The 18,632-nt window shown below is 33.2% G+C and overlaps 3 protein-coding genes across 3 annotated transcripts; 1 reads left to right on the plus strand and 2 right to left on the minus strand.

The window, feature by feature from the left end:
- Positions 1–3,703: 3,703 nt before the first annotated feature.
- LOC123885497 (protein FORGETTER 1-like) lies at positions 3,704–11,819 on the plus strand. Its single transcript, XM_045934780.1, has 29 exons — positions 3,704–3,947; positions 4,017–4,168; positions 4,483–4,545; positions 4,620–4,781; positions 4,858–4,988; positions 5,064–5,140; positions 5,457–5,623; positions 5,780–5,854; positions 5,991–6,123; positions 6,368–6,428; positions 6,531–6,612; positions 7,155–7,283; positions 7,370–7,546; positions 7,649–7,736; positions 7,897–7,979; positions 8,091–8,182; positions 8,268–8,406; positions 8,573–8,679; positions 9,158–9,253; positions 9,336–9,423; positions 9,525–9,651; positions 9,820–9,892; positions 9,975–10,089; positions 10,180–10,257; positions 10,341–10,450; positions 10,768–10,930; positions 11,035–11,100; positions 11,208–11,310; positions 11,513–11,819. The coding sequence occupies exons 2-29, from the start codon at positions 4,019–4,021 to the stop codon at positions 11,524–11,526; spliced, it is 2,949 nt and encodes a 982-aa protein (XP_045790736.1). The 5' UTR covers positions 3,704–3,947; positions 4,017–4,018; the 3' UTR covers positions 11,527–11,819.
- A 2,106-nt stretch (positions 11,820–13,925) lies between these two features.
- On the minus strand, positions 13,926–17,663 carry LOC123885500 (MDIS1-interacting receptor like kinase 1-like). Its single transcript, XM_045934784.1, has 2 exons — positions 14,991–17,663; positions 13,926–14,650 (listed from the first exon to the last, which is right to left on the minus strand). The coding sequence occupies exons 1-2, from the start codon at positions 15,988–15,990 to the stop codon at positions 14,229–14,231; spliced, it is 1,422 nt and encodes a 473-aa protein (XP_045790740.1). The 5' UTR covers positions 15,991–17,663; the 3' UTR covers positions 13,926–14,228.
- LOC123885499 (MDIS1-interacting receptor like kinase 1-like) lies at positions 16,126–17,658 on the minus strand. The gene has a single exon (XM_045934782.1). The coding sequence runs from the start codon at positions 17,656–17,658 to the stop codon at positions 16,126–16,128; it is 1,533 nt and encodes a 510-aa protein (XP_045790738.1).
- Positions 17,664–18,632: the final 969 nt, after the last annotated feature.

Raw genomic sequence — 18,632 nt, forward strand, 5'->3', positions numbered from 1 at the left:
TGGATGAAGAAAAAGGGAAAACTAGGGTTAATAGAAAGAGAAGAGCTGCGCAAAGAAAACTTGGAACACTCACCGTATTATATCTCTTTAAAATTCATAAATTTGTATTATTATTAATCTTTAAATAAGATAAATATAATATAAATTTCCCAACTACAATTTGCATTTTAGTTTGTTCCTACAATTATAAATTAATCTGAGCAATCAAATCATATTTGTCAGAAATCTTTTTTTTAAGCAAATATTTGCCTGAATTCTTAACATGGATTAAAATGGAACTGTCACAAAGAGGATGGTGATCCTACCTCCCCATTTTCTTTATTGTGATATGCTTGTCGAACCTTTTTAACTCTTTCCTCAGGATTATAAACTGGAAACAAAATATAGCAAAAGTAAAGTAAATATTTTATTAAAAAAATAACAAAACACCATGAAGCAAAAGTTGTACACAAAAGACTAAATACAAACAGAAAGATCCCAAAACATAAATCGAAACCTAGCGAAACAATAAATAAAGTGTGAAATTCTGGTACAGGTAGATATGATGTTCTACTAAATGCTCCAACACTTATTGATGTTGGGTTGGATGTTTAAACGTTGAATGAACACAGAACTTTTAAAAGACAATAAGGTAAAGGCAGAAAGTAAAAGACACAGTATGTTTGGTTACCCAGTTCGGTCCTAACTGACCTACTCTGGGGGATGCCAATCCAGGAATGTAGTAAATATGCAAAGCCCTAAGACTAATGGCCAGACTCCTCAAGCCTGCCACTTTCACCACCTAGCAACTCCCACTATTGACTACAACCTAGGGTATGAGCCTAGATCTGAGGAACCCCCTCCTCACTTCCTCTTCCTTGTAATCCCAACAAGGGTTTCCAACTTCCTCAGTTGGGGCAGATGTCTTTAGCTTTGAAGGCAACCTTCACTACACACCACACGTGCCTAAAGGCTTTGTGTGTTAAATCTATTCTCCTTACCTAAAGGCTTTGGAGAGCACACTACTCTAATCCTAGTCTAAGACTCTGTGGAAAAGATGCACACACCTTATACTTCTAACTTGTATCAAATCAACACAAGAGAGAAAACACAAGTTACAAAAGACTAAACCCTAAAATACTCTAAGACTCAATATCTGTGGCTTAGTGAGTATTCCAGAGAAAATGTCTTCCTATTTATACAGAAGCCCTGGTCTTGAATCGCAAGTTAGGTCTTCACAAATCTTGCAGCCGTCGTGTAGACTTCTTGTGCAAGCAAGCCAAACCCTAGGAAAGTTTCCTAAAATGTCTGAACATATTTCTGGATCGTATCTCCTGAAGGATCTGGTAAACGGCGCGTCTTGGTACGCAAGTTACTTCATAGTCTTCGCTCTTAAGTAAAGGCGCGCTGAGGTGGCGCTAAATTAGGGTTTCTGATGTCGCACCCTAATGTTGAAACATTGTGTCCAACATCTTGCTTTTGATATTTGTTTTAGCAAAATGAGGCAACAATCAAATATCCAACAATCTCCCCCTTTGGCGAAATTTTTGGCTAAAACAATGTTCTGGGGCACTGTTTAGCATTTTCCATTTTTTTATCATAATCTACATTGACAAACTTATAATAATATATAAAAATTGCATAAGTTGTTTGCATAAGCTCTAAAAAAAAGCTAAGGGCCCGTTTGGATAAACAGCTTATACGAATGCTTATAGCATTAGAGCTTTTAATACGAGAGCTTACGCCATAAGCTCTTATGCTGAATAAGCTATTTATGTTTGGATATGTTCATTAAAAAGTACTTTCGTAAATTGAAGTGTTTGGATGTCTCATCACATAAGTAATTATAAATTTAAGATTGATTTTGCATAAAAATAAATAAATTTAATATTGACTCGAAAAGATAAATTAAAAAAAAAAGTGGGATACTTTTAAAAAGATAAGTGTGAAGAAGGACAAAAAAATAACCGTAAAAAAACAAGAAGATAAGTTTAAGATTGATTCAAAAAATAAATTCTAAAAAATACGTTAATATTGTGTAAAATGGAGTAGGCGGGATTCGAAGCGGGATCCTTTTTCATAAGCTCCATGTTAAGCCCAACGATAAGCATATTATACGAGCTTATTAAAATACTAGTTAAGAGACCCGTGCATTTGAACGGATACTTAAATTTTATTTGATATTTAAGTTTATTATTATATTATGATAAAAAATATTTAAAATAAAATATTTAAAAATTTGTTAAAAAATATTGTTATAATATAAGTGAAATTATTATTATCTTAAAAAACTTGTTAAAGTCATTGTCCCGTGTATATTTTTAAATAAATTATATTATTATTTTGAATCAGTAACCTATTGGGTGAAATTTTACATTTTCAAGGTGAAAATATTGGGTTCAAGATTCAAACATCGATTCCTCTTTTATGCATAGATTTGTTCAACTTCTTTGATGTTTTTTTTTTTTTTTTTTTACGCAATTCTTTGATGTTATTAGATTGTGTGGTTCCTATTTTTATGTTAGATTTCTTCAACAAATAAAGATTATTATTCGAGTAAAATTACAATTAAAGGTACAAAATATGAAATTTTATTAAAATTGGTAAGGAAAAATTAACTAACTTGGTAGCAATTGACAAAACTTTTTTTTTTCTTATGCCTAAAGTTTCTATGATCTTTTATTATTTTTATTTCTTTCTATTTTCATGGATAGATTCTTATTTTTATTTTATTCTTATCTTTATGCGTATATTTTTATTAGAGTAAAATTACAATAAAGGATATAAAATTTGGAATATTATTAAAACTAATAAGGTCAAATTAGTAAATTTGATAGTAATCAATTTTATTATAGTAGAAATAGATAAGTTATAAAATTTATTTAGAATAAAATATTTAAAAATTTGTTATAAAATCTATCTACTATTAGTATAGATTAGTAGTAGTAGTAGGGTCCGTTTGGCCCGATTTTTTTAGAGCTTATGCAAACCGCTTTTGCAATTTTTATATATTATTATAAGTTTGTCAAGTTAGTTTATGATAAAAAAGTTTATAAAATTACAATTTTCACTGGTGTGAACTTATAAACTAGCATAAAACCTAATTTATATTGCATAAGCTATTTTGATAAGCTCTAAAAAAAGCTCGGCCAAACGAGCCCGTAGTAGATAGATGTAGATTTTTTTATGTCTAACCGTTCCAAAGGCGCCAAACAACTTGCTTAAATCGCAAACCCAACCATATGAAAAGCGTTCTTCATTTGTCGGACAAATTTGACTTTACTTATTAACTCTACAATTTAAACCAAGTGACAACTTTGAGCCCAACTCCACCTATATCCACCCACTAACAAAGTTTAATTTTATTTTTTTTGTTTTTCACCACCAGTTTAATCTGGTTCGGAGGTCAGTGCTGACATCTAAGTGGTTTCAGCCCCCTCCCGATCGCAGTTGCGGGGGATCGAACTGTGGTTCTCCCTACCAAATTTATCGCCAATCACTACCGAACCAACTGATGATAGAAAGTTTAATTTTTTTTTGGTCAAGTAGCCTAGTGGCTAGAAATTCCACCCATATAGTGGATAAATGGGATGACTGGGGTGCATATATATAATGCGATGTCCAACCAACTAAGCTATGTCCTCTCATATAGAAAGTTTAATTTTATTACTAATAAGGATATTTAACAAGAAGGATAATTTAGATCAAGAAGGATATTTAACAAAGTTTAATTAATAATAATAATAATAAGTAGTGATATTATAAATAGTTTTACACACACGTCGAATCGCATTTCACACACAAGCACAGATCTAGTAAAACGCAAACACGCAATTCGCATTTCACACAACCGTCTGGTAAAACGCAATTCGCAAACGCAGATTCGCAAACTCTTCTCTGCACCGCCGTGCCGCCGCACCGTCTTCTTCTCCGCCTCACGTTTCCCTTCATCCTCTTCCAAACCTCAGGTTTAATTTATGTTCGTCTTTCTCTGGTTTAAGTGATTCATCCGAGCATGTGCTAATAATTTTGTTCAGGTATGTCGACCTCTCCTCCGAATCCGACGCTGCCTCGTAAATGTTCTGACTGCAAGAAGACCTTCATCCTGCCAACATCATGTGTTGTTTGTCCTCTCTGTCTCCAAGACGACAACTTCATGGCTATGACCGAAACCGAATTTCTTAACCAGGTTTAGTTTATTTAATAGATTACGTGTATGTTTGGTATATTATATCAATAATAATAATTAGTTTTCAATTCCTTTCCTTATTTAGGCGTGTATATCTGTTACTTTCAATTCTGATTAGTTGATAATTATTAGGAGATTTAATTGCTTGATTCCCTACACTTTAGGGTTGTTCACTTGTGTATATATTACTGTAAACTAATATCAGTATTATCAATGAAATATACAAACCTATTTCTCTATATATTATATCACGATGAGTACCTTGATCTACCCTAATTCACTAGAGCTAACAAGCCTGCGTTTTATTTACACAGCCTCTTAAGGAGGTCGAGGACCATAAAGACGACAGTTCAGACACAACATTATTCACAAAATACGTGAGTCAGATGTATTTTAAATTTTGTTTGCGATTGTTGAAAAGTTCAAAGTTAATTTCTTAGTTTTTATGCAGAGAGGTGCCAAATTATACCGCAAACCTCGACACCCCGGACGCATCATTGAAACAGCATTTCTGAGTGGTGTTAAACTACCACGGGGCACTTATGTACCAAACATACTCCACAATTCTTCTTTGTCGGGCATACAATTAGAAGCTGCAGTTCACATCTGTCAGGTTATATCTCCGGCCACATATAATAAATTATTATTAAAATTAAATTTAGCGTGTTGTGATGCTTGTTTATATGCAGAGACACACACAGAAAATCGGTAATGGTGCGACTGCTGGCTTTCTACTTGGAGATGGAACTGGAGTTGGTAAAGGAAGAACAATTGCTGGCGTAATCCGTGAAAACTGGTCTCATGGAAGGAAGAAGTCACTGTAAGTTAAGCACATCATACATTTTTAGGCAACGGTTCTTTTTAATATCAACCGTTCATTTTTTATTTGTATCAGGTGGATTTCCAGTAATTCCATTCTGAATTTGGATGTCCGAAGAGATTTGGATGACGTTGGTGCTAGCTCCATTAGTGGTATAATTCAATCTCTTTTTTTATCCCCTTTTTCCATATTATAAATCTATGTGTTAAACTACTTCAAGGGACAGATGTTATTTATTGTCTGCTCCATGAATTTTCCTCCAGTTTTATTTATAGGATATCTTATCTTCCTGTTATTTTTTAGTTTCTTGTGTCCGATAATTCTTATTTTGTCCAAAATATGAAGTTTTACTGATGGTCTTTGGCTTCCTTGGTTAAGATTTTTCATTGAAAAATTCTTGTAATTGTGTTTTGTATATTGCAAGAATTTTTATGCATTTAAATATATTTCTTTCTTGAATCTATCCAGTGCATCCTTTGAACACACTGTCTTACGATGAGCTTGGCATTACCGAGGGAGTCATTTTCCTGACATACAGTTGCCTGATAGCATCTAATAAAAACGATGTTACCCGTATGGGACAGCTCCTGAAGTGGTGTGGAACTGGGTTTGACGGCCTTATCATTTTTGATGAGGTATCAGACTCTTTTAAATCAAAATTATTCCTAGTGTAAATTGGTATTTCCTCCCTTTAACTTTGATGTATATTATTATTAAGTGGTATTTTAAGTATATTTTTGTGTTTAATTTATATTTATTTACTCTAAAGAGTGTGAGTGGCTTCATTGCAGTCTCAAAAAGGAAAAAATTCGAATCCCAAAAAGGGTAAGCCCACCAAAGCCGCTGAAGCAGTATGTAATATCCAGGTTTGTTCATCTTACTCTCTAACTGAAAGCTTCTAATATCACTCTTTGTAAGTTGAAGTAGGCATTGACGTTATCCTAAGTTCTTATCCTAAGTTCATTATGGATTATCCTAAGTTCTTTCAATCTAATTCGACAGATTAAACTACCTAATGCCCGGGTCGTTTACTCTTCGGCTACGGGTGCTTCTGAACCTCGCGATATGGGTTACATGGTTCGACTTGGCCTTTGGGGAGATGGAACATGTTTCCCTGATTTTGGTGCATTTATAGGTAGTGTACATTCTCTTATCTTTTTGTTTTTAAAAATATTAACTATGACTCGTCATCTTTCTTCTTCACATTTTATTCTGAGGAGTGCTACGGGCAATGTTTGTACCCAGATTCATCTCGAAGTGTAGAAGCTCCATTCTCCTGTCATCTTTTCCACATCACATTGAGCATTTTATAAATTGTTATAATTTATTTATTTGTTTGCATGTGTGTGTATTTTTAATAAATGAGATGATGAATCCAGATAATATTGAAAAAGGGGACGTTGGAGCTCTAGAGCTAGTTGCAATGGACATGAAAGCAAGGTTATAATATTTCTACAAACACCACCTACTCTCAGCCTTACATGCACTTATATATGTGTCTGAAATGTATATTGTTCTGCTTTTTTTTTTTCCTAATTTCAGGGGCATGTATATAAGTCGTACGCTTAGCTACGAGGGTGCTGATGTTGCAATTGTTGTAGCAGTTCTAAATGATAAGATGATAGTATGACCAACTAATTTCTTTGTCTTGCTTTGCTAATACCATTACTTGTTATTTAATTTCAGTAATCTCCTCTGTGAATAATTAATTGAAGAAAACAAAATTTCATCACCAAATTAGTAGTAAATAGTTGCTGGCTTGTGCTGTTATAGAGTTGGGTGAAGACTCTCTACTCCCAAATGTTTGTGTCGGAATGTTCATTGTCGGGATTAAATGCCATAAAGCATACAAAATTATGAACCCTAAACAAGTGTTTCTAAGTCCTATGTATACTTCGGGGTCAAAGTGGTGTATGTCCCTTTCCATATCTCATCCAATATGGGACTCTTAACACCCCCCTCACCCCCCCCCCCCATTCAGCATCTCTAAAGGCTGTCTGTATTCATATAATTATTATTATAAAATTACAGTTGTCTATATTTTTAATAACACATTCATCTGTCTTTTGATTTCAATATTTTCAGCTGGTGATTTATTTTCTTATCAAATTTCTTTTGAATTCAGTATGCTCATCTGATGATGTATGTTTTTATCAAATTTCATAGGATATGTACAAAAAAGCCGCAGAATTTTGGGCGTTTTTGCTTGAGGCCTTGAAGGTTTCCATTGAGCACCTACCCAACACAGTTAAAGCTAGTAGTAGTTTATGGGGACAATATTGGGCAAGTCATCAGGTATTAAGTCTATGTGGGTGCCTACAGACAAGTTCTTCATGTCTCTTTATTTACTGAGGTTTTCAAATTGGCTTGTACATTTGCAGAACTTCTTCAGACACATGTCTACGTCGTTGAAAGTATCAACTGCAGTGAACCTGTCGCTTCTTGCGATAGACAAATATGAATGTGTAGTCATAGGTCTACAGAGTACGGGTGAAGCAAGGTTGAGTGAAGCGTTTGCTAAAGATAAAGCTGTTTCAGAAGATAAAGCTGTTTCAGAGGTATAACTATTTGGATCCTTTTTCATTTCGTATAAAACGTTTCCTGCATTTCAGTTGCATTATGTGTTTTTTTTTTGTTTATTCATTTATTGTGTTGATTAGGATTTCGAAAAGTCTGTTGCTCCAACTCGGGCAATTTTGTTAAAATTTGTTGAAGAATATTACCCTGAAGTTGAACATCCCGCCGCAGGTATCACATGTTGTGTTTGTTATAAATGTTGCATATATTTTCATTATTTTGGAAAATAATTAACTCCTCATGAAGTTCTTTTAAAGCAGTGATGGTAGTATTCAGTACATAAAAACTCCTCATGAGAACCATTTTATTTTTTACCATTAATTTGATACAGCAATGAAGGGAAAGAGAGAAATATTAGAGATGATTCGTAATTTGGATCTTCCAGAGAATCCCTTGGATGAACTTATTCACGAGGTAAATGATCATTGTTGATTCATACTGAATACTCATCTTCCTCTGCAATTAATACAAGTATATGCCAATTTATAGTTCTTTTACTAGACTCTAAATGCTTCTTTTATGCAGTTAGGAGGCCCTGAAAAAGTTGCAGAAATTACAGGAAGGAAGGCAAGGCTTGTGAGGGACACTAGTGAAAATGTGATTTATAAGAAGCGAATGTGAGTCGCAAAATATATATATATATCTAATCAATAAACATTGATCGTTCTTACCTGAATTAGCTTTTTGTCTTTTTCCCTTTAGAGAAAAAGGTGAAACTGTCGAGATGGTCAACATGAAAGAGAGAGAGAACTTCATGGACGGTAGGAAGTTAGTGGCAATTGTATCTGATGCAGGATCAACTGGAGTTTCGTTGCAGGCACACACCAGTGCACCGAATAACGTAATCAAACTGTTTAATTTTTTTTATCCCTAGTATCAGCAGTTTTTTCTGTCCTACTATTTTGATGGTTTTGCCCATTATCTGTCCAGAAACATGTGATATTGTATTAGTTTTTGAACTTTATAATTATTTTTCTGTTTTGTTCTGAATGACCATTACAAAATAGAAAAGAAGGGTTCATTTAACTCTAGAACTTCCATGGAGTGCGGATCGAGTAATTCAGCAGCTTGGAAGAACTCATAGATCAAGTCAAGCGTCAGTACCATCATATAGGTCACTGGTTCTATCGATTAATTTTGTTTTTTCAATTCTGTATATGATATATGTTTACCACTGTTTGTTTTGCCTCTGGTGAGCATGTAGCTCAAACTAAGTGTTGTTTAAGCTTATTTGCGTGCTAAGCATTATTCATCAATTTGGTTTTTGACTAAATACCCTCATTAGTAACATAAGTAGGTGGATTGAAATACAATAAATAAGAGTATTAGTGGAAAAAAGTAATTAATGCTTCATTAGTGTTTTAAAATGACAAATAATGAGACCACTTAATATGAGACGGAAGGAATACTAAAAATGGTATATTCACTAAGAAAGAACAGAAAAATGGGAATCATTTACACAAATCCCAAGGCTCCACTGAGATACTATTTAATTTGTGGAACCATCAATTTAGTCCCCTATCAGCAGTTCTCCAATTTGTTGATGGTACACCCTTTTGACCCAATTTCTTATTTTTGTCAATGTTCTTCAGAATACTGATTACAAATCTGGGTGGAGAACGCCGGTTTGTATCAACTATTGCTAAGAGATTACAATCCCTTGGAGCTTTGACACAAGGGGATCGTAGGTAAGTTGTATTCATCAGCTGTGTTTTCAGTGAGCTGACATGGATAACATCTCAGTTGATGTCGTACCTGTGGGCATTACAGGGTTGGACCTTCATTAAGTGCATACAACTATGATAGCATTTATGGGACACAGGCTCTGAAGCATTTGTACACAGTAATAATGACAAAGGTATCTAGTTTTAGTTGAAAATAACAAATGTGCATATTAACAATAGGTTTAATGGGTAACGAACAAGTCGAATCCATCTACTGATAAAAATAATTATGTAGGATGGTCTTCTTCCCGTGTTACCTCCAGGATGCGTATCTGAACCAAAATGCAATACAGTTAAGCATTTCACGACACAAGCAAAAACTGCTCTTGCTTCTGTTGGAATTTCTGAAGACATCCTCCATGGTAATTCACTGTTTTCCCTTGTCTAATATTAGATTGAATAGGTATATAGTAACGATGATATCTAATCAAAATATATTTCAGGTTTCATCATTGACTGTTGTGAACTTTATGAAACTATATTATCTGTGTTTTTCCTCATTATTAAATGTTGATTTCTTATATTTGAAGGCGCTGATGATAACTACGATATTGGACATTTTCTCAACCGGATTTTGGGAATAGCTCCTTTGACTCAGAATAGGTTTGTATTTTGTGAATGAAATGATTTGATGCTTCTAATTTCAGCATTTTGCTCTATGCACTAATTTTCGCTGCATCAACAGGCTATTTGATTTCTTTGTGGATATCTTGAATCATCTTATTCGAGAAGACCGCGATAAAGGTATCCTTGGCACAGGCATTGTTGACTTGAAAGCGATTGCCCGGGACAGCAAAAAGGTATTTATTTTTGCCCTAAACTCTACTACTCATTTTCTTATTTTGCTGTATAGCAAATTTAAGACTGAAGATAACTTTCATTTGACGCAGAAAATATATGTTGATCTACCGTCTGCGGCTTCGAGTTATCTGTACACATTCACATTGGATGGAAGAGTTTCATGGGAGGTGCATATGCTTTCTCAGATGTCCTAACTAAATTTTGATTTACTCTAACATACATATTTTGCTGAATATCATTTATGCATCAGGCTGCAAAGTCCATGAGGGTTAGGAATCAGAAGCTTGGAGTTGGTGGTGGCTTCCGCAGGTCCAAGAAGAAGCATGATGGAAAACGTCGTGTTATTTTAGTACTTGTAAGGTAATTTTTTTTTGTTTTTGTCATACTTGTTGTATAACTATTCGATTTCAATGAGTGAAAATTTATCGTGTCCAGCATATAATCTCTTTATCATTTACTATCAATTGTCTGACATTTAGTCCCATGTGACATCATGTTTTATAGTTGTAACTTGTAAGGTAAATTTCCTGTAAGCTTGAGTGGCTCTTCTCTGTCACAACATAAAATTACACTTGAAGTATTGTTTTATTTCATTTACCTCACTTGAATCTGAACAATCAAATGGCTTTTATTTCTTTCGTATACTGATATCATTATGTTTGTTATTTCTGTTCCAGTTTGGCTTCGGGGTATAAGATAGTTTGTCCGACTTCTGGCAATTGTAGTGATATCAGTCTGGAAAATTATTTAGAAGTAGATGAATCTTTAGGGAAGGTCAAACCTCTCTGGGAGCACGAATATAATGCAGCTTCATCATGTGAACAAGCTTCATCATCTACGGTAATTAACTTCTCGCTTCTTTATTGTTGTGAACTTGTGGCCTAATTGGCACACATGGAACTGAACCATATACATTTGTATTGTGAATCTCATCTATCTTACAGGTGAAAGTAAATGTCTTAGCTGGTGTCATTCTTCCACTTTGGACTGCTATCGAAAAGGCTGTGCAGGTATGTCGCCAACTCAATATATTCATGAGAAAAAACATTTTGCTGTTAAAATGTATTAATTTGTCGCTTTTTGAAATAATTATAACTTCAAATAAAAATATGTACAGGTCGAACAAAATCAGAAGAGGTTATGCATTGTTCGTTGTAATAATAAAAAATTTGCTGGGCTTCTCTTACCTAATGCAGCAATAGCTGAAACTGTGCTTAAAGGTTCCATTCTCTCTCCATACCTACCACCTTTTCTTAAAAGCACACCTTCGCATGGAATATATGGCTTGTTTTATATATATATATATATATATATATATATGGCTTGTGATATGGCCTACTAGTTACTATATGTATATATATAGTCAAAACTGTCATTTGATGCATATACTTATTATATATTTCCTTTTGACATCTTCTGCAGATTACCCCCCATAGGATGTTAGAAGAAGGGAAAGGAAAGATTGAGTTGACATTTATTAGATGCTATCAGGCAACTGTATGTCAGGAAAATGGGTGGATATAGGTGGAGTTGGGCTCAAAGTTGTCACTTGGTTTAAATTGTAGAGTTAATAAGTAAAGTCAAATTTGTCCGACAAATGAAGAACGCTTTTCATATGGTTGGGTTTGCGATTTAAGCAAGTTGTTTGGCGCCTTTGGAACGGTTAGACATAAAAAAATCTACATCTATCTACTACGGGCTCGTTTGGCCGAGCTTTTTTTAGAGCTTATCAAAATAGCTTATGCAAACTTATAATTTTATAAACTACCAGTGAAAATTGTAATTTTATAAACTTTTTTATCATAAACTAACTTGACAAACTTATAATAATATATAAAAATTGCAAAAGCGGTTTGCATAAGCTCTAAAAAAATCGGGCCAAACGGACCCTACTACTACTACTAATCTATACTAATAGTAGATAGATTTTATAACAAATTTTTAAATATTTTATTCTAAATAAATTTTATAACTTATCTATTTCTACTATAATAAAATTGATTACTATCAAATTTACTAATTTGACCTTATTAGTTTTAATAATATTCCAAATTTTATATCCTTTATTGTAATTTTACTCTAATAAAAATATACGCATAAAGATAAGAATAAAATAAAAATAAGAATCTATCCATGAAAATAGAAAGAAATAAAAATAATAAAAGATCATAGAAACTTTAGGCATAAGAAAAAAAAAAAGTTTTGTCAATTGCTACCAAGTTAGTTAATTTTTCCTTACCAATTTTAATAAAATTTCATATTTTGTACCTTTAATTGTAATTTTACTCGAATAATAATCTTTATTTGTTGAAGAAATCTAACATAAAAATAGGAACCACACAATCTAATAACATCAAAGAATTGCGTAAAAAAAAAAAAAAAACATCAAAGAAGTTGAACAAATCTATGCATAAAAGAGGAATCGATGTTTGAATCTTGAACCCAATATTTTCACCTTGAAAATGTAAAATTTCGCCCAATAGGTTACTGATTCAAAATAATAATATAATTTATTTAAAAATATACACGGGACAATGACTTTAACAAGTTTTTTAAGATAATAATAATTTCACTTATATTATAACAATATTTTTTAACAAATTTTTAAATATTTTTTATCATAATATAATAATAAACTTAAATATCAAATAAAATTTAAGTATCCGTTCAAATGCACGGGTCTCTTAACTAGTATTTTAATAAGCTCGTATAATATGCTTATCGTTGGGCTTAACATGGAGCTTATGAAAAAGGATCCCGCTTCGAATCCCGCCTACTCCATTTTACACAATATTAACGTATTTTTTAGAATTTATTTTTTGAATCAATCTTAAACTTATCTTCTTGTTTTTTTACGGTTATTTTTTTGTCCTTCTTCACACTTATCTTTTTAAAAGTATCCCACTTTTTTTTTTTTAATTTATCTTTTCGAGTCAATATTAAATTTATTTATTTTTATGCAAAATCAATCTTAAATTTATAATTACTTATGTGATGAGACATCCAAACACTTCAATTTACGTAAGTACTTTTTAATGAACATATCCAAACATAAATAGCTTATTCAGCATAAGAGCTTATGGCGTAAGCTCTCGTATTAAAAGCTCTAATGCTATAAGCATTCGTATAAGCTGTTTATCCAAACGAGCCCTTAGCTTTTTTTTAGAGCTTATGCAAACAACTTATGCAATTTTTATATATTATTATAAGTTTGTCAATGTAGTTTATGATAAAAAAATGGAAAATGCTAAACAATGCCCCCAGAACATTGGTTAAGCATATAAATATATAAATTTTGTCTCGGGACTTGTGCATTCAGTGCATCGAAAATGTAAAAAGTTATTTTATCAATATTAATTTTATCTTTTATTTCTATTTTTGGTATGTTTAAAGAGTGTGCTCCGGAGGCACCGTTTAGCATAACCCTAAAAAAATTTATAAAATTATAGTTTTCACTAGTGTACGTAAACTTATAAACTAACATAAAACTTAATTTATATTGCACAAGTGGTTTGCATAAGCTCTAAAAAAGTTCGGCCAAACGAACTTTTAGAGAAAGATGCATGGATTGCTCATTCCCATCTATTATTTATATCTAAACCTAAATATTTTTTTTTTGTTTTGGTACAATCTAAACCTAAAATATATTCTTGACCAAACCTAAAATATATTTTACTTTTTTTTTCTTTCTTTACACACAACCTAAAAATATAAACTAGATTTTATATTCTAGTGCTAAAATCTCGCACTAGATTTTGTTGATAATTTTTTTTTTTAAATTGTATGGTAGATGAGATATTGAGATATTTGAGTTCTATGGTTCTGTACGAAAATAAGGATACATAGAAAATTTATTTTCACAAATTAATCTCATTACATTAATTAATATTACAAAGACAATTAAATATTGCATCACTGATTACAAAATTACATAGGTGAAACTCAAATCTTTTTTAGTTTTCACCACCGATATCGGGTCTACTGAACCGCCTAATATGGTCCAGAGTCAGTTCTGGCATCAAGTGGTTTCAGCTCCCTCTCGATCGCAGTTGCGGGAGATCGAACCGTGGTCCTTCCTACCAGATCCAATCATCACTGGACCAACTAACGATTGGTTGGTGAAACTCAAATCTTGTTCCTAAAGAAGGCCACTAACTGGTGATGTGCTAAAAACTGACATCTCCTTGTTATTAATGTTGTTAGCTGCTAAAGATGTTTCATTGTTGCCACTGATTTTTCTTCTAGGCTTTGCCTCTCCAAGCATCATTATCACATCTCTCATACTTGGTCTTTCCTTAGGAAGCTTAGCAGTGCAAATAACTGCTATTCTTAAAACTAAAAGCATCTCTTCTATAACATGTCTGCTGTTTCCTACGCTTTGATCTAATGCTTCTTCTAGAGATTTGTTATCTCTAATCTTCCTTCTAATCCATTCTACAATGTCTACACTTTCTCCAAATTCTTCATCAAGCGGCCTCTTTCCTGTCAGAAGCTCGAATAAAACTACTCCGTAACTGTATACATCAATCTTTTCATCCACCTTCAATGCATAGCCATATTCTGCGAATTCGTAAATCGTTGAAATGTTATGATCTCAGAGAAATTAACTAGAGTTTAATTGGTATGCACTGACAGTGTAAAAATGTTTACGTAGATGTCTAATCGTATCTAACCATGTTGTAACTTTGTTTAGTTTGTTATATTATTTTACTAGCTAAAATATTGCCAAAAATATCTACCTAGTGAAATGCGATTAGGGGCGTGCGTGTGTTTAATATCAGTACGTATTAATTAAACTTTGTTAACTATCCTTCTTGATCTAAAGTGGTAATCAAGTAAGCAAAATGTAGTTATAACTTCTAATCACAGATAAAACAAGATACGGAAACAAGTAACTCACCAGGAGCAATGTAGCCATAGGAACCGGCAACCATGGAGACGGTTTCGTTCTTACGGACCATCATCTTGGCCAATCCAAAATCTGCTATCCTTGCCTCAAGATTTGCATCAAGAAGTATATTATTTGACTTAATGTCGCGATGAATAACCGGCGGATAACAGTCATGGTGAAGATAAGCAAGTCCTTGAGCAACTCCTAAAGCTATATTGTATCTCGAAACCCAATCCACAAGCTGTCTAACTGTTTGCTTACAATGCAAGGCATCTCCAAGGTTTCCATTAGGCATAAATTCATAAACTATCATCAAATCAGTGTCATTATAAAGAAATCCTAATAATCTAACAATGTTTCTATGCCTTAATCTTCCTAACAGGTTCACCTCTCCAACAAGTTCATCACCGCCTCCTCCTCCTCCTACTTCAACATCATTTCCTGATCTCCACAACTTTTTCACTGCCACAACTGTGTTAGAATGCGGTACCTCGGCCTTGTAAACAACGCCGGTACCTCCCATTCCAATCACATTTGTTTCCTTGATACAAGCTAGAATGTCTGAACTTGTAAAACCAAGTCTCTGAAATGCCATCAATCTCCATGGCCACCCTTTGCTACCTTTATAAAATCTCTCTCTGAAGCAAAAACCGCCGGTGTACCACCTTACATATAAAGACCTTGCTACCAAAATTGTAATTCCAATGGCTAGAATTGATGATATTCCAATTATCCATCCTGTGATAATGCGCTTTTCATGTGAACTTTCATGCCTCGAGGAGTATGCTGAGTTTTGATCACATGAAGAGAGGATACCACCACATAGGCCATCATTTCCGACGAGATTATTCGGGTTTAGAGTTCTCAGCATACCATTTTCTGGTACAGAACCTTCAAGCTTGTTGTATGAGACATTAAATGCTTCAAGAGCTGGTGATGAACCAAAGTTTTCAGGTATATGACCGGTCAACGAATTGTTGGAAAGATCAAGGATGGATAATGTTGGCATGTTAGCTAATGTTTTTGGAATTTCACCAATCAAAAGGTTATTTTGTAGATTCAAATTTACTAATCTTTGACAAGAACCTATGCTTTCGGGAATGGTTCCGGACAAATGATTCGACGAGAGATCAAGAACAGTAAGTTAGGGAGAGTCCTGAAATTGGTCAGGGATTTTACCTACTAAGCTATTGTGTGAGACAATGAATACTTGAAGATTTGAAATGGAAAGAATGGTGGAAGGTAGAGAAGAATGAAGTTTGTTTCTTGACAGATCAATGAAAGAAAGCGACACGGAAGAAGGAATATCATCTGGTATTTCACCAGTGAGACTATTATTAGCTAATTCCAACCTTTGAAGTTTCTCAAGCTTGCCAAGACCAACAGGAACTTTACCGGAAAGTAAATTGTTGTGAATTCGAACACGAACAAGTGAAGAACACGTCGATAGGCTTGATGGAATTGGACCGGAGAAAGCATTGTTGAAAAGTATGAGCTTAGTGAGATTTCCTTTGCTGCAAAGAGTTACTGGAATCTCACCAGAGAGTGAATTGGATGATACATCCAACCATTGCAACGGTGAATTCTCGCCGAGGTTACTAGGCAATGGACCTGATAATGAATTGTTCCATAGCTCCAGAACCTCTAGTTGATGCAAGTTACCAATTCCAGAAGGAACAAAACCGGATAACCGATTTCCCATGAAATTCAGAAGCTTCAAATTTTTCAGCAGACTAATTTCATCTGGAATTTTTCCTAACAAATTGTTATCAGAAAAATCCAAAAACTGCAAAGAAGTAATGTTACCAATTTGTGATGGAATTCTTCCTTCAAAATTGTTATTGTATAAGAAAAGTGTATCCAATACCTTAAGATTTCCTAATTCATTTGGAATCTCACCACCAAGATTGGAAACTGCTAAATCAAGATACTTTAGACTAGTAAGATTTCCGAATTCTGACGGAATCTCACCTTCGAATTCGTTATATCCAACAATCATATACTCCAATGATGAAAGTTTTCCAAGCTCACCAGGAATTTTTCCAGTGAGATTATTCCCAGATAAACCAAGAAACTTCAACTTATTCAAGTTTCCGAATGATTTCGGAATTGAACCTTCAAAGAAACTACCTCTAAGATCAAGCATTTCTAATGAAGTTGCATTTCCAATGTCCAAAGGAATTGAACCATTGAACTCATTGCTAGAAACATTTAAGCTCGCGAGTTTCAACGCCTTTCCAAATCCTAATGGAAATTCACCAATAAAGAAATTCTGACTTACATCAAGAATGTTCAATGTGGTGAGATTTACTATAGATTTTGGAAAAAGTGATGAAAATGCATTGCAACATAAGTTAAGAGAAGTAAGATTTTGAAGACTTTGTATATCATTGGATACTATACCACTGAGATTCTTGTGAGAAAGATCAAGATTCTCTACCATTCCATCCGTGTTGCATTTGATTCCGGTCCAGTTACAATGATCTGCATCCAATTTCCAATCATGAAGACTGTTTAAAGGATCAACAAGACCTGATTTTATAGAAAGCAAAGCTGAAACTTCATCATTTGAAGAAGCTTTTGAAGCAGCAGAAAAACTATAAGAGAAACAAAAAATTACAATGTAACAGAAGAATATGAAAAACTTGGTTTTCATCTGCATTTTTTTCTTCTTCATTCTCTTTGTTTAAGGCTCAGTTTTTCATAATGTAAATGATTCACTATATTATGTGACTAATAAATAAACTATATGGTAAATTTGAATAGATATATGAAAGGAAGATTTGGACTTATTTGTAGTTTATCCGACATAAAACATGGGAGAGAATATGTATGACTCTTTAATGTTGTTGGTTTAGTTTCTAATTTTCATGTTATGGTTATAACTTATAACTTATCCTTGTCTTTTTGAGGAGGAATTAAAAAAATAATCTCTTATTTTTTAATGTTGAATTCCATTTTACGGTAACTACATTCTTGCTAAAATGATTGTAAGGAATTAGAGAATATAAAATCTTCTCCTTAATTTTTTTTTTTAATTATCTACTTAGGTAATAAATGTATATTTCATAATTGAATCAATGTCCTAGTTTTTTTTTCGCCACTAGTATCTGGTCCACTAGACCGTCTAATCTGGTTCATGGGTCAGTTCTGTCATCAAGTTGTTTCAGTCGTATCTCAATCGCAGTTGCAGGAAATCGAACTGTCATCCTCCCTACAAAGTCTAGCGTCAATCACCACTGAACCAACCAGTTTATATTTTACTTGAATAGTAGATCTAACATGTTCACTAGTGTACATTAATTTAGTGATCTATAATTTGAGATTTAACATGAAAAAAGTTGTAAAAAAGTTTAGTTACCACACTATTATGTTGTTAATGGAACTTTATAACCTTATTTGAACTTTATGATTCTGTTTTTAGACAAGAAACATTGTCTAAAGCATCTTTTTTAGTATAGTGATTTTTATTTTTTTTGTTAATCTACTTTAATTAAGTATATTTTAATAGATACATTGCAATGATCAGTGTGAAAGTGGAATTTGTAGTTACATTTGATTAAAGGGTAACTTCTAAGTATGACAAAGATTTAGAAATGATGCATTGTTGATACAGCAACATATGGTTAATGTAAGATCCATAAAAAATAT

This window comes from Trifolium pratense, linkage group LG5 (assembly GCF_020283565.1).
Source record: "Trifolium pratense cultivar HEN17-A07 linkage group LG5, ARS_RC_1.1, whole genome shotgun sequence".
In the NCBI taxonomy this organism is placed as follows: domain Eukaryota; kingdom Viridiplantae; phylum Streptophyta; class Magnoliopsida; order Fabales; family Fabaceae; genus Trifolium; species Trifolium pratense.

Coding starts and splice junctions, on each gene's coding strand:
- LOC123885499 (XM_045934782.1), bottom strand. CDS start 17,658: ATGAAGAAGAAAAAAATGCAGATGAAAACCAAGTTTTTCATATTCTTC.
- LOC123885497 (XM_045934780.1), top strand. CDS start 4,019: ATGTCGACCTCTCCTCCGAATCCGACGCTGCCTCGTAAATGTTCTGAC. Junction 4,782..4,857: donor CTGCAGTTCACATCTGTCAG/GTTATATCTCCG, acceptor GTTTATATGCAG/AGACACACACAGAAAATCGG. Junction 8,680..9,157: donor GCGTCAGTACCATCATATAG/GTCACTGGTTCT, acceptor AATGTTCTTCAG/AATACTGATTACAAATCTGG.
- LOC123885500 (XM_045934784.1), bottom strand. CDS start 15,990: ATGCCAACATTATCCATCCTTGATCTTTCCAACAATTCGTTGACCGGT. Junction 14,651..14,990: donor CTATGGCTACATTGCTCCTG/GTGAGTTACTTG, acceptor ACGAATTCGCAG/AATATGGCTATGCATTGAAG.